The sequence below is a fragment of the Diadema setosum genome, chromosome 14 (genome assembly GCF_964275005.1).
Source record: "Diadema setosum chromosome 14, eeDiaSeto1, whole genome shotgun sequence".
NCBI classification, from domain to species: domain Eukaryota; kingdom Metazoa; phylum Echinodermata; class Echinoidea; order Diadematoida; family Diadematidae; genus Diadema; species Diadema setosum.
This window is the reverse complement of record NC_092698.1, coordinates 3,313,683-3,330,145: the sequence shown is the minus strand read 5'-3', so window position 1 is coordinate 3,330,145 and position 16,463 is coordinate 3,313,683. Positions and strand designations below refer to the sequence as shown.

Here is a 16,463-nt window from a genome sequence, read left to right as displayed (position 1 = left end):
AGATATTCACTTCTGCATCACATGTACAGTGTGAATCACTCTAAAGCAGATTGATGAATATTTGAAGTAAGTGCAGAGCCTTCAAAAAAGATGCATTGAATATGAAGTCCAGCTATTTGCATGACAAAAGCATGTTCACTGAGGATTTTGTCTGTACAATTGGAAGGAAATAGTCATGTTAAAACTTGTGCTGAAAAGTCTTGCATAGTAGACTTGTGAACACAATCAACGAAATTGTTTCTTTCTGATTGACAGTGCAATTTATCTCATCATTCGGGCAAAATGATAAACTGAACTTTTGCTTAGCATTTTTCTCTAGCTGCCCATCCTCTTCATTGTTCCATCTAGCTCTTAATTTATCCATCCATCCATCTAGCCATCCATCTCTACAGCTATCCATCCATCCATCTATCTATCCATCTATTCATCTATCTATCCCTCTATCCTTTCTTCTGTATAATTATTTCCTTCCTTTACAGTTTATGTAATGAAAGCTTGAATGCAGAAGGGGCCATTTTGTATTTGTTTGTTTGTTTGTTTGTTCATTTATAAACACCAGACAGTGTAAGTGCAACATTTATACAAACACACATAATGAAGCCAGCTATCTCAAAATTGTTTTTATTCATTAAGCACATTTCGTTTTTTCTATACAAATTACTACAAGCCAAAAATGAACAAAAAAATATGCCTAGAAAAGATCTAATTGATCTATCTGTCAATGTTAACACAAACACATTAACACAAACCAATTATATTTCATCCATACATTGCAAAAAAATAATACCTTCTTAAGGGCTCCACACTAACTTTTATTTTTGGTGGCCGAAAGGCAAACATCCGACCTTTTTTGGTGGCCCAATCAGGCCACCAAATTCTTCATTTCTGAAATTTTGGTGGCCTGACGTGCGTTTTTGGTGGCCCCGGGCCACCGGGCCACCGTTAGTGTCGAGCCCTGCCTTTTTACTTTCTTGAAATATTTCATCATTTTGAAATGAGAATTGTTCAATTTTGCGTTTGCATTTTACTCATTATTTTCCTAAATTCGTATCAATATACACATACAAGTGGATTTTTTTATAGTAAAAAAAAAAATGAATCTGAACATGTCTGCATGTAATGAACCGGAAAGTTTAATTTTGATTAAACTTTTAGAAGGTTCTGTGTTGTTTATTTCAAAACTTCTCAAGCACTTCCTGTGTATGCGCTGTTTTAGAATTGAATATTCCAGTATAGGGGCAGGTATTCTATGTGAAAATACATTTATTTTTTTTTTTTTTTTTGGTCATTTTGTAGTATTATGGCATCAAGATAGTTGGTAGATATTTATTGTGGTGAGAAAGTTAATACGTACTGCATTATTTTCTCTAACAGTGGATTAAATTCTATATCACCAAGCACATTCAGCTGCGTAAGACATGACCACAAACGTTTTACACAGGCTTACAAATTCTAATCTAATGTCTGCATGTAATGAACCAGATAGTAAACAGATTAATCCTTGTACAATGTAGATTACAATCTAATGGAGATGAAATTCAATCAGTTACCTTGGAAACGATACTGTGCGAAATGAATACTAGTTTAAATATGCATATATGGCAAAATCGCCTCTATGTTATGTTGGACGCGTTTAATAGACAGCAGCGGCTGAAACCCTCTCTCGCTCGGTCCCCGTTATGACGTCATACTTGAGGAGGGATTCACTCATTTCTTGCCGAAGAGGGCGAGGAGGAAGAGGAAGAGGTTGACGATGTCGATGTAGAGATTCAGGGCAGCGAAGATGTACTCCTCCGGTGACACGGCGTATTTGTGACGGCCGCCCAGCAAGAGTTGTGTGTCGAACACGATGTACTACGAATAAGAAGGTAAATGAAGTAATGAATGAATCCATCAAGTGAGTGGCAAATACAAATGCGTACATGGTTATAAACACTCTCTTTACATAAAACTGGTATCCATATCATGCAGTGATAGACAGTTAAAGGGCGCTCCTGTTACAACCAACACGGGTATAACGAAAGTTCGCTACAAGGAAGTAAAGTTCAGGTCCCAAAATTATCGTCATTAAAATCTATGGTGCAAAACCTCCTTCGGTTACAACGAAATTTCGATATAATGAAAGGGAGCTACCGGTTCCTATACACACGACTTTATATGATATAGTATACATAATAGCGCGAGTTGCCTATTCAGTATTTGTAGAAGTCGATTGATGACGAGTCAAGAATCAAGTCAATGAATGAATTCATCGAACTTTTACAGCCCAAAATTTTAACACTGCAGAGGCAAGGAATCTTTACTTTGAGAAGCAAGCGAAAGGATTTGTCTTACCAAACTGAAAAGACACGCTCCAAGGGCCGCGTAGAAAGTGTACAGTACCTGTAAGTGAAAAGCAGAGGAAAATGTTTATTGCTTTATTAACGCATTTCACTATCGCTCGCTAACACTATGTAGTCAAAAAACACCAGTGGCGCATCTAGGAGGTGGCGCACCAGAAGCCCCCCCCCCCCTTATTCGTAATTTTCTTTTGTGATTTTTTTTTTAAATAAAAGAAATAAGAAGTGTGCATGAACCGTACAAAAAAATCCGTACTGCGTTTTGTTTGTTTTCTTATGCTTTTTGCTTTGTTTTTGTTTTTTGCTTGTCAGCTGATGAAACCCAGAAGACACCAGAAACTGCTTTGCACCCCCCCCCCCCCCCCGCTTTACGGAATTCCTGGATCTGCCCCTGAACACACACGCGCGCACACACAGAAATACACATACAAAGGATACAAGGCCTCGGGTATACTCATCGCAATATATCTATATTCTCACACGTCTACCGACACGAAAAAGATCAAAAGTCGCATACATATTCAAGAGAAATTGAAACCAAAAGTGAGCTCACAGTTACAAAGGAGTTAAATTGGCGAAAGGATATCGAATAAGTGGTTTTTCTTTTCAGATAATAACTAAGGCTTTATGTGTGATCATGACTGTATCCCTCTTCGCTTACTTCGCTTCGGAAAATGATGGCAAAGAGTCCAAAAGTAAGAAGGCTCAAAGACAGCGCACACAGCAGGCCGCTCATCATGGTAAAATCGATCTGTAAGTGAGAAGATAAACAAACAAACAAGCAAGCAAACAAACAAACAAACAAGTAAATAAATGAATAAATGAACACAACAGGGGTTTTAAAGGATAATTATTAGTCATGAATCGCGGGCGGAATCATTTTCTAAGAAAAATAAAGAGGATCACGATTTCAATAAGATTTCAAATCGTTTATTCTCTACTCCATGCAGAGGAAAATGTATCATGTGATCTTGTGAATTGTGAAGACAAAAAAAAAAGTAAGGCAAGGTGAATATTCAATTTATATCGAACACAAAGAATAATGAAGCTTAGAAGTGATAAAGTGTAAGCCCACTCCTTGTCAAACTTAGTTGTTTTTTTTTTTTGTTAAGAAAAGAAAAATAAAACAAAATGGGGTTGAGAAAATACGGTGACTGTGACCGATGTTACAGTTTAGGGACCCATTTTAAGGTTTTAGACTCTTGGCTAATTTTACTATTATAAAATTTCAAATCGTTTACATCTGATGTCAGATAAAAAGGTGAAGTGCTGTGAAGAGGTAATGGCATCATAAGCTCGTAGAAATTCAGCTTTGTTCTTGCATTCAAATCTTCAATAAATTCCTATTATAACTAGCATGAGTTTAAAAAGAACGAATTCCATCCTTAACGTCGAATATTAACGCGTTGTTACAATTTAGCGATGATGGCTCTGTGAACTGAAGTTACAGTTACTGATGCTGAATTACTGACAAAAAGAATAATTCAATATTTATTATTTATATATAAAACACTCGGAGACTCCCAAAGTCATGGCAGCGTCGTTAAATCTAAATCGTATAATTTGTGATGTGTGTAAAAGGTTTCGAGAAGACAGGTTAGAATTAAAGACCCCCTATTTCTCTGTGTGTGTTTTTTTTTTCATTCAGTTTAAATGATATTGTTCTATTTGTTTAGCTTTAATCTTCTCCTTGAAGTCATCTTTAAGTTTCACAACTTATAGATTTACATATCATCGAAGAATCAGTAAAATCATTGTCCAATGTGTCATTCTCTGTCTTCTTCAAATTAGCAAATCACTGCATTTACAATTATTTGAAAAATCACAAGACTCTGAAGCAGCCAAACGCATGCAAGATCATTATGTTTAAGATCCATGGTATATCAAAGCCATGCATGCATGGTTCTCACGACGTTCGTTTCTACGCATATAACTTTTACTTTCCTGTTCCTCACATTGTATTTCTTATGAAATGATAACACAATGATATGTTTAATGCATGTTTGTTTTTTTTGTGTGTGTGTGTGTTTATTTTTTTAATGGAAATAAATGACAATGGGATTGACTGTAACCTGACGTCATGAATATGTTTGGAATGCTGTGACGTTTTTGTCGCACGAGACGCCTTCTGAAGTGTGAGCAATCTCTGTTCGAGATCTCGCAATGCCCAACTTGAGCGTAACATCCTTACTAGGGATTGACCCAAACTTTGTAAACTACCATCTGTGTGAAAAGACATCTGTAGATATTGTATGGAAAAATTTGCGTAATCTAGACTTGCGCCATGAGCAGAATTTAAGGAAGTTACCATTGATGGGGACGGAAACAAGACACCCCCTTATGAAAGGTTTACATATATATATATATATATATATATATATATATATATATATATATATGTATATATATATATATAAATATTTATATACATATATATATATATATGATACATATATATATATATATATATATATATATATATAGATATATATATATGTATATATATATATATATATATATATATATATATAAATATTTATATATATATATATATATGATACATATATATATATATATATATATATATATATAGATAGATATATGGTTGGTTGGCATCCATTCGTCTCGAGAAACGATGGCGTAGCACTAGCTAGGCAAGAAGTTTGCACTGCCTTGAGTGGCTGTAAAGCCCCACTCTTGAGTGGCAATCCTTAGAGCACTTGCAGCAGATGAAGTCTGTTGGGGCCAATACTAAGACTGCCCGTGCCTTTCTCTTAGCTCTCCTGTCGGTCTGCTATACGTGCCTTACAGCTTCAGCTCTCTGAACGCCCTCCCTGACGGTGCCTCTCCATAGCGGACGATCTTCAGCTACACCTTCCCATGTGTTGGTGTTGATGTCCATCGTCTTCATGTCACGTTTGCACACATCTTTGAAGCGGAGATGCGGCCTTCTCATGGGACGAGACCCCTCGCTTAGCTCTCCATACAGCATGTCCTTCGGGATGCGACCTGGTTCCATTCGACGCACATGACCCAACCACTTCAGGCGTCTCTGGCTGAGGAGTGAAAACATGCTGGGAATGCCGGCACGCTGGAGGACCTCTGCATTTGTCACCCTATCCTGCCATTTTATGTGCAGGAGTCGTCTGAGGCAACGGAGGTGAAAGGTGTTGAGCCTCTTCTCCTGGCTAGCATATGTTGCCCAGGACTCAGAGCCGTATAGCAGGGTGCTGAGGACGCAGGCTTGGTAAACGCAGAGCTTGGTGTTCTTGGTCAGCTGACTGTTGTTCCATACGCGCCTGTTCAGTTTGGCCATGACTGCAGTAGCTTTCCCTATCCTATTGCTTATCTCATTGTCAAGGGAGAGGGAACTGGAGATTGCTGAACCAAGGTAGGTGAAAGAGTCCACTTCTTCCAGATGTGTGACATTAATGGAGATGTCTGGAGGAGAGTCAGTGCCTTGGGTCAAGATCTTAGTCTTTTTCAGGCTGATGGTTAGTCCAAATTCGTTGCAGGCATGGGACAGACAATCAACAAGCCTCTGCAATCCCGCTTCTGTGTGCGATACCAGAGCAGCGTCGTCAGCGAACAGCATTTCTTGGATAAGAACCTCTCTAACTTTGGTTCTGGCATGCAGTCGGGCGATGTTGAATAGCTTCCCATCCGCTCTGGTACGGATGTAGATTCCCTCTGTGCAGTCAACAAAGGCGTGCTGAAGGAGCATGGAGAAGAAGATTCCGAAAAGTGTCGGTGCGAGGACACAGCCTTGCTTCACACCGCTGTTCACAGGGAAGGCATCAGAAGTTCTCCCGTTGTAGCAGACTCTACTTTGCATGTTCTCGTGAAAGGAAATGATAATTTGGAGCAGTCTCGGGGGGCATCCAATCCTCTGCAGGAGACTAAAGAGTCCACTTCGGCTGACCAGGTCAAAGGCTTTCGTCAGGTCTATGAAGGCAATGTACAGCGGCTTTTGCTGCTCACGGCATTTCTCCTGCAGCTGGCGTAGTGAGAAGATCATGTCTACTGTAGATCGGCCTGCCCTGAAGCCGCACTGTGACTCTGGATACACCCGGGAGGCAAGACTCTGCAGGCGTGCCAGAACTACACGTGCGAAGACTTTTCCCACAACACTTAGGAGAGAGATGCCTCTATAGTTGTTGCAGTCGCTGCGGTCTCCCCTGTTCTTGTAGACAGTGATGATACTGGCATCACGCATATCTTGGGGTACGTGGCCTTTTTCCCAGCAAAGACACAAGAGCTCATGGAGGTGTTGCAGTATTACTGGCTTGCCGCTCTTTAGAACTTCTGGTGGGATACCATCATTTCCAGGAGCCTTATATATATATGTGTGTATATATATATATATATATATATATATATATATATATATATTTACATATATATATAAATAAATATATATATATATATATATATGATTACATACATGTATATCATAACATTGCATACATACAGAGAGATGATGAATCTACATCATGCCTAAAGAACAGTATGACATCAATTTGAATCTCATTTTTATGAAGCATTTGTTTTGTTTTTGATTTGTTTTTCATTTATGCTATTGAAAAGGAAATGTTTTGTTGCTAAATGAAACTGATATGCTGGAAAAGGTCGCTGGGTAAAGGACTGATTATGACTCCGTGCTCTATTCTTACCTTCGTCTGGAAGGCGAAAATCGTCAAACCCAGCGTGATGATCTGTTGTCAAGAGAGAAACAAGGATCTCATCATTTTATCAGTGTCATAATGTATAAAGAAATGCACGAATTAATTTTATAATCGTCATGACAATTTTTCATTTGTTTGTTTGTTTGTTTGTTTGTTCTTTTTTTTCTTTCTTTTTTGCTGCGGTCGATTTTCATTTTCCTCATAAAGTATACCGGCCGCCTTCTCGTTCTATACCCCAACGAGGTGAACTGAGGGAACTGGGTACCAAAGTGACGGTGTCAGAGTCTTTTGTTTTGGCTTGGGTTGGAACCAGGTGCAAGCATTTAAACCATCTCAACCATCCCTTTGATATAATACATGTAGGCCTGCAATAATCGAGTGCTCAAATAGCTTTGTCACTTATATTTAGCTATAACCTCTGTTCTCTCCCTACGTCCCCTCTCTTCACCCCGCCCCCTGTACATCTAACCATTCCTGTAGCCTAGAAAGCCAACGATACAAAACACGCTTTGAGTTGCAACTGATTGACAAATTGCCCTACATCGATTTTTGATTGTCCTACAACCTTTGTATTGAGTACTATATTCCACTTTTATGGAAACGTCCTTAAAGCTCAAAGACATCTGCGTGTTTACTTGTACAGCTAAGAAGCAACACGTTGAACTCTTTAAAAATAAGGGGGAGTATTGGTGCATTTTTATGTGAGATTTCATTGGTAATGATAAGAACCAAAAGTCGAAACTCACGCCACACATGCCGACTGCCAGGATAACTTCATTTCCGTCGTAGAATGTACAGGTGACTCCAAGGAGCACGCCCTCAGCGAGTGTCTGCGTACAAGTCGTTCAGAAAGTTCACGTCAATTTTCTGGGTTTTCTTCTTTTTTTTCTTTATCTTTATCTTGTTTAGATAATTTAGACGTACGTCGATGACCCTAATATTTGTAAAGACATATTTCTTAAGATAAATTTTACCTCACTGCAATAGCATGTGCACTATCCGATCAGATTGTACAAAGTGTAATATTTTGACTAAGATAGGAAAGTTGGGAATGTACACATCACAGGATGAGTAAATCCTATCATACTTTGTATGTATGTATAAATATATATATATATATATATATATATATATATATATATATATATATTAAACGTGTGTGTTTTAGTGTCTGTGTGTACAGATAAATAAATGAATACATAATATGAAGGCCTACAAAACGTGTCCTGTCGAGGAATTTTGTTTTTCATTGAATTATTAAAAAAAAAAAATCTTAATCAATGACTATATTATAATCCTCGAAATATGCATCAATGACACATAATATATGATGATAAGAAAAGAAGTACTAAGTAAACGAAATATATTCATGGACAGATACAGATACAAATATTGATGCAGGTAGCGGTGAAGGTGCAGATTAGTTAAGTGGGGGTTTCAGCCTGATAAAGTAAAATAGAGCTCAAAAGTAAAAATTTAATCAAAATTTGATGAAAACGAAATTGTGCAGTTTTGCTTATAATAACACAAAACAGTTCATCTTGGACACTCAATATGAATACTAGTATGCAAATGAGCAAGTTGATGATGTCATAGCCCATAACTTACCATATAGTTTATACACAAAATCTTGTCATTTCCAGTTTGTTTGTTTACTTGCTTAAACGCAATTATATCCAGTGTCAAATCCTGTGACTTATCATTATTTTGAAGTTATTCAGTCAGTAATAACATCATGTTTTACACTTTGATAACCATTTTTATTTTAAGATACAAAGATTGCTTTCCACTCACGAATATGAGAAGACATATGATGTTGAGAGGGGCTCGGCGTCTCAGTTCCGTTGCACATCCTAGAGCTATTATCACTACGATACTCACAGCACTACAACAAAAGAAACGATGCACAGTGACATTAAGAAAAAAAAAATGAAAGAACTATAATCTTTTCGAAATTAGCAACTCATCAAAAACCCTCGAAAAAAAAAAAGCATTCCATTTTCTTTATTCTTGTCAGCATGCATATCATTGCATATCATTTTTTCTTCTTTTTTTTTGCCAATATTACATTTACTACTACTCCGTCACTTTAGGCGTTGGAGTACTCACATATAACACGACAATTTGACGAGAACTAAAGGACCGGATTTTTTTTTTATTCATTTATCTGTATCAAAATAGAAAGTGAAAACATGTATAGTATTATAAATGGGAGACCTGAGATAATTATGCCATCACCTCCTAACATCTCAGTTTCGGGGGGGGGGGGTGAAACTTCAAATTCATTAAATCTCTTATCTTATATCTGATTATCATGAAATTTCCCAGTTCTATTTGAATCAGTCAGCTAAAATATGCAATAGCACTGCACCTCAAGATTAATGGTTCGTACATGCACTAGTACCACTATAGCAAGATTGGGTATAATGGATCATGTAATACTTACAATGCGGTCCAGAACACCCACGTGTTGTATTGAACATAAGACTTGATGTCGTCACTGCGGAAATGCAAAGATCAAGGCATATAGAATAAGTGGAGAAAAACGAAATCTGATCAGTTTATAGCCTTCCCATTTCTCAGCATCATTTCTCAGATTGCCAAGAGAGAATTAATACTGAACAACTCAGATATCTTTTCCAGATATCCGTATCTCTTCAAAGAAAAAGACCAAAAAAAAAAAAAATCCCAAACGAATCTTACACTTATAATAATGTGTATCTGTGTGTGTGTGTGTGTGTGTGTGTGTGTGTGTGTGTGTGTGTGTGTGTGTGTGTGTGTGTTATTTGATTCGACATTCTCAGTAAACTGTTGTTAGTGCACGTCCTATCCTTTTGACCATAAAAGAAACAGGACGGTAATGCAAAATAAAACAAAATTTGATATATCATGATAGTAAGGACTGTATCTCAGAGGGTCAACTAGGAATCGACAATGAACAGCTTAGCTTTCATTTCTAGAATGATATCTCTTGAAAGATAAAAGAAAAAGAAAACACAAGTCTTTTATTCAATATTATGTATGTATGTATGTATGCAGTGTGTGTTATTTGCTTCTATATTTTCAGTTGTTAGTGCAAACATTCAAGCAGGACGGTAATGTAAGAGAAAGTAATAATTGAAATAATCATATTATAGTAGTTTGTTGCCTTAGAATGTCTAAATATCGTTTGAAAAGGCAATGCCTTTTTTAGTATGAAAAAAAAAATTAGTCATGCTTATTTAAACAAGCAAACCTGGTGAAAAATTGGAAAAACCTGGTACCAACAGACAATTACATGTAATATATTCAAAGAATTACTATCTTCGGATGCCGAAACACAAGCGACATAGCAGTAAAAGTCTTATTAAAACTAGACAGTCATGATAAAGGAGGTTACAGTATTTGCAAATCTTTTATCACTGCGTTCAGTGGGCTCCTTTGATCAGTGGTCATCATGATCACGTGAATGTGATGTCACTTCCGTTTAAAATCCTCCCATTGTTTCGAACTTTACACTATTGCCATCGGTTTACCACATTTTCCAAAGCCACGTTATATCCATGGTCATACTTTATTGAAGACCGTGTCATACCTTACACTATGCCTGACATCGACTAAACATCCACGAAGCTGTTATCTAATTCGGAAATAGAGTATTTTGGAATTGGATTTTAAAAAAATCACTACTACAGTTCCGGGCTTCGATCGAACCACGAACCATTTTTACTAATATAAAAGCGCAATAAATTCCAATACGCTCAGTATCAGAGTAGGAATATCTTTCGGAAGTACATTCTCCTTTGAAAGCTGTCGTTACGTGTATTTGATAACGTATACGAAATTACTAATTGTCTAAATAGGAAGTATATTATGAACACATGAGAACACTGAATATGACCATAGATCAACAAAGAAAGGAAGTCTGCCGTAACTACGGGAAGCTGTAGATTAGTGTTTTTAGTACTAATAGTGTAATCAATCAGTTGAATGACCTGGGCCCTGTTTCATGAAGAGTTAAAATTGATTATATAGTTGATTTCAACTGTAAGTCTATGGCAGCCTGTGTGGTAAGGAAATTTAAAATCGATTTTATCTTTTGATAAAACGGGGCCCTGGCCTTTGTCCCTTAAACAAACGAATAAGCCCCGTGCACATACACAAGCATGCTTGTTTCATGATATGACAAGTAATTTCGTTTACGCAATTAAGAAACGAATAGTTTCAATTTATTAAATACCATACAAAATGAAGGCACGTGTGATAAATTATTTTCGAAGGTGAAAGGTCATAAAAACTTGCCGGTACTGAATTATACACCGTTGCGATTTGTCATTAGGGAGCTTTAGATTTTAGACGCGCGGACGTTCAAAGGGAAAAACAAAACATGGTCTGAGCGTGCGCAGTAACTTGGCGTGCCCTACTGCGCACGCTCAGACCATGCTTTTTTCCCTTTGAACGTCCGCGCGTCTAAAATCTAAAGCTCCCTATTGTCATTGTCATACATATACGGAGCCTAAAATAGTAAAGATATCACTCAAGCATGATAATCATTTCAGTTCATCTTTACTTTCATGGCTTTGTTAATTGGGTATGATCTCTTTGTCACAAATTTTCAGATTCGCTAACTCTAGTACAGTGCACTCCCGTTATAACGAAATGCTCGGGGCTCGAAATTTCGTTATAACCGAACAAATACAATATATAACAAAACCAAGGAAACCACGCATATATCATGTTCTGTTTGTTGAATACTCATTTTACACTGCGCAGCTATGTGAAACGGGATGGTACACTGTACCTTTTAAATTTCGTTTGATAATCACATTAAAGAGAGCATAAAATTGACGGAAACTGTGCGTGACACACGGAGCGAACACAGCGTGATGTGAAGCGTTCGCCCATGCTTGTTCCGGTACGTATTTTCGAAAGCGATCCGCATTTCGTTATAACGGAGCACATTTCTTTTATTTTTCTTTGTCCGTGGGGCTCGGAAAAGACTTCGTTATAACGAAAATTTCGCTATAACCGTGTTCGTTATAAGCGAATTTCGTACCGTAGACATTAATGGCGATAATTTTGGGACCAGAAGTTTTACTTCGTTATAACGAAATTTCGTTATAACCGTGTTCGTTGTAACGGGAGTGCACTGTAGTAAATATTGTCTGTAAAAATTTGAAATAATTGCGCCTTCCAGAGAATCTGTAGAAGGACACTACTCGACCAAAAATATCTTAATTCTAGTGTAGAACTATAGAATAATGATTTACGAGCACAACACTGAGTTTCTTTTTTTTGTGTCAAAATCGGATTGACATGAGGAGTTATGTAAAACGATGATCTCCTGACCTTTCAATTTTCCCCTGATCGTGTATATAAGAAAAAAAAAAATTGACGAACATTAAATTCTTCTGCGTTAAAGGTGGAAAATATAATTTATTCAAACCAGCTGTGAATAACTAAAAAATATTGATTAGTCAGATAAACCGGAATTGTTTAATAGTGTGAAGCGGTCATTGGACTTACACGAAGAAAAAGAGAGCGATGATCCCAATCGTGATGGCAAGCTGTACTGTAAGGATTGCATACACCTTCCTCACAAAACCTGACGAGAGCAGCGAAAACAGATGTATCAGTCACGAGTTTAGGATGATGCTCATCGTTACTTTACTTTCTGTTATAGTTATTTGTGTGTGTGTGTGTGTGTGTGTGTGTGTGTAATATCTATAATGAATGAAGATCACTATATATATATATATATATATATATATATATATATATATATATATTATATACATTAAGAGTAAAGACTTACGAGTCAAATGAAAACACCGCAAGAGCCAAATTAATATTGGACTGACGTCAGTCCAATTTTGGCTCCTGCGGTGTTTTCATTTGACTCCTAGGTTCTTATACTCTTCATTGATATCTATATTACACACCGACGCAGAACTTTCATATTTTCATTACTATATATATATATATATATATATATATATATATATATATCAAAATATGAATTGAATTGAATTGAATATATGTATATATATATATATATATATATATATATATATATATATATATATATAAATATGAAAATTATATGTGTCGGTGTGTAATAAATATATATACATACATACATACAATTTTCTATAGAATCTGCGAACCAGAATACTCAGAATGGTATTTAGGTCCAGGTTGTGCGTATAACATTAAAAAAAAGCGTGGCACTCAAAAGCACCTTTTGTATGATTGGCAATTCATGGTGACAAAAATGATTCAATAAACAACATTTAAAAGCTTGTTGCCATAATTATGTAGTATATTGCAAGGATTGTGTAGAAGTTACAAAAGTTTGGCAAGATGGCTCATTCTAAGATAGCAAATGTAAATGTGTTTGTTTGTTTTTTACCCCTTTATGAGAAATAATGTGGGTTTTTCCCTGTGAGTTGTGGGAAAATTATTTACATGTTTCGGACCAGTCCTTGGGGAATGCTACGCTGAAGCAAAGGACTACCTCGGCCGAGAGCAATAATATTAATTGGGAGAAAAATTTATCGCAGGTCACACTATCTTGATTGAAATTAAAGAAATCATGAATTTCGGTGGTATATACCTGTTGATTAAAATAAACATTTAATTATTCACATTTACTTTGTTGTGAAAACTCTTAAGTATTGATAGATTCTATAATCATGAAATTGACCTGTTTAAAAGATAATCATATTTTGCTATATATATATATAGGACTATCCATAATATATTTTCTCTGCAGAACACTCGATTCGCTGCCTAAAATGAACAGATAAATAAGATAAACAAACAAAATACACACACACAAACGCACACACACACACACACACATATATATATATATATATAAAATATATATATGATATATATATATATATATATATATATATATATATATATATACTAAGTGTTACAAAAAACATTTCCCACTTTTGATCCTTTATAGTTCAAATTGTTATTTTATATCAGATAACACTAATATTGATACGAGCAATAGCTGAATAGTGTACAATTTTGTTGGAGGTAATTTGAAAATGAAAGCATGACTCAGTTTTGTTAAATTCAACATTAATTTTTCAGTAAGGTTTCAAATTTTGCTCTATTTTCAACCCTCTGTACAAAACTTTGACTTTGCACAGGGGTTATTGGTGTGTATAGGGGTGTGTTGTTGATACCCAGACAATGGTCCTGGACTATGGCCAGGATTGGAATGCTCTATTGCATATTCATGAGGAATTCCACTATCGCAGCTAGTCTTTATTCATTCTGAAATGTGGTGTATGCAAGCACATGGAAACATAATGATTATGCTTACTTCTTTCATGCGCATGCATTTCACCCTGTGCCATGAATTCAGACTAGCAGTGCTCAGGGCAATCCACATGAATAATATTGATAAAGCATTCATGTGCCTTGCAGCAGAGCTCTGAACAAGTGGTAGCCATGTCCATTGTTCAGGGTCAATGTAAGCACGCACTCACATACACATCATTGGTTCGTGTGTTAAGTTCAAGTTTTGTACAGAAGGTTAAAATCTGATTAAAAAATCAGGAACCTAACATTGAAATAAATCATGGATTCAATGAAAGTAATATAGGCTTTCACATTCAAATTACCTACAACTAAATTGTACACTATTCAGCTATTACTCATATCAATGACAGTTTTATCTGATAGTTTTTGAACTACTAAGAATCAAAAGTGGGAAATGTTTTTGTATAGCACCTAGTACATACTGTATATGATGTCATGAGATATATATGAAGAGTTTGTTTGCAAACACCGATAAGTCCATTTTGCCATGAAGAGCCATGTTCTTCATGTTCAATTTATGTTTTGGTATTGACATTCCCCGTCGAGACTCCTGAAGAAGGTGGAGGCCACCGAAAATTTGAGTTGTTCAATAAACTCATTCTTATTGGCGAAATAATGCATTACTAGTTTATTTCTTGATTCTTCGCTATATATATATATATATATATATATACATATATATATATATACATAATATATATAGATATATATATATATATATATATATATATATATATATATATATGTGTGTGTGTGTGTGTGTGTGTGTGTGACCATGCATCACAAAACCAACAAAAAGTCGCTAGATATTATGTATTTTTTAGTTAAGGGCAGATTCTGTAAGAGCAGACTCTGAGCTTTAAGATGATGTATAGCTCAATTCAAATGGACTCTTCTAACCTACCTAAATATCGGAAAGAAAGCACATACTCTGGAAAAGTATGAACCGAGAAAAGAGGATCTGAAGTACAGGGTCTACTAGTAGTATCTGCCTATTCAAGCGTTTTATCTTCACCAAACCGTGCTAGCTATGCGATGAATGGGACAAAAACAGGACGTAAACCACTGGAGCAACCACAATGAAGGGCTTATAATTTAAGCATGCGTTATCAACACATTCTGCCATTGAATGTTTAATGCCAAATTTCAAAGTAGTAGCGTTAACCCTTCAAAAGGTATAAGACCTGGAAGTGAAGAGTGTGCAAAGGGTTATCAAGAAATTAAAAGGGGCATCTTAGACATACCTGAGCTCACTACTCTACCAAAAAAAAAAAAAAAAAAGGTTGTAGAAAAATTGCTGAAAATGCACTTTCCCATTCATTTTATGATCCAAAACTTAAGAATAATGTAGAAGCAGGACAGATCTTTCAAAAAATATGAAAAACTTAATAATGACTTTGTTGACCCATTTCACCTTTTTTGAGTCCTCACGTAAAATCAAGGGGTGCGACTTTTTGTTCGTTTTGTGATGCACTGTCACATATATATATGTGTGTGTGTGTCATGAGAAACACATAAAAAAATTATATAATGAAACCTTTAAGACTCACCGTGGCGAATTTCTTTGTCGACAAACTCAAAATCACTCACATCACCGTACTCCGCGTCCATATTGGCTCTGTCTGTCTATCTATCTGTCTGTCTGTAAAGATACAAAAATTGAGACAACAGCTGAGAATTTAGGTCAACTTTTGAACACCAAGATGGGGAAAGAAATGTGCAGAAACACAACCGTAGTCATCAAAATGTATTGTATAAGAAATGTAGTGTATCTAATCAAAAGTATGTTGATTCAAATAAGATACAAAGCCAGCAACGACGAGTGAAAGTCTCATTGCATTGCAATAGAAATTCGAGGATGTATAGAACATAGACAAAAATTCGTCTATTATACCCCTTAGTGTTGAATACATTGGTTTCCTGTCACCCAGTTTATAGAAATCCGAGAGCACCGTTACAACCATAAGGTTTTGCATGTCAAAGGTCACTACCATAAAAAGACTACACTGCAATAAGTCCGGTGTTAAATATGAAACACCGAGCTGGTGTTAAATTTCCGGTGCTCATTCATGGTATTAGATTAACACCTCCGGGTGTCATTTCAAAATGTAAA

General features: G+C 36.1%; 1 protein-coding gene across 1 annotated transcript; it reads right to left on the bottom strand.

The window, feature by feature from the left end:
* Positions 1 to 1,450: 1,450 nt before the first annotated feature.
* LOC140238089 (protein lifeguard 1-like) lies at positions 1,451 to 15,961 on the bottom strand. The gene is made up of 9 exons (XM_072318015.1): positions 15,901 to 15,961; positions 12,530 to 12,608; positions 9,471 to 9,524; positions 8,819 to 8,909; positions 7,771 to 7,854; positions 7,013 to 7,054; positions 3,001 to 3,090; positions 2,335 to 2,382; positions 1,451 to 1,854 (listed from the first exon to the last, which is right to left on the bottom strand). The coding sequence occupies exons 1-9, from the start codon at positions 15,959 to 15,961 to the stop codon at positions 1,708 to 1,710; spliced, it is 696 nt and encodes a 231-aa protein (XP_072174116.1). The 3' UTR covers positions 1,451 to 1,707.
* Between the last annotated feature and the right edge of the window lie 502 nt (positions 15,962 to 16,463).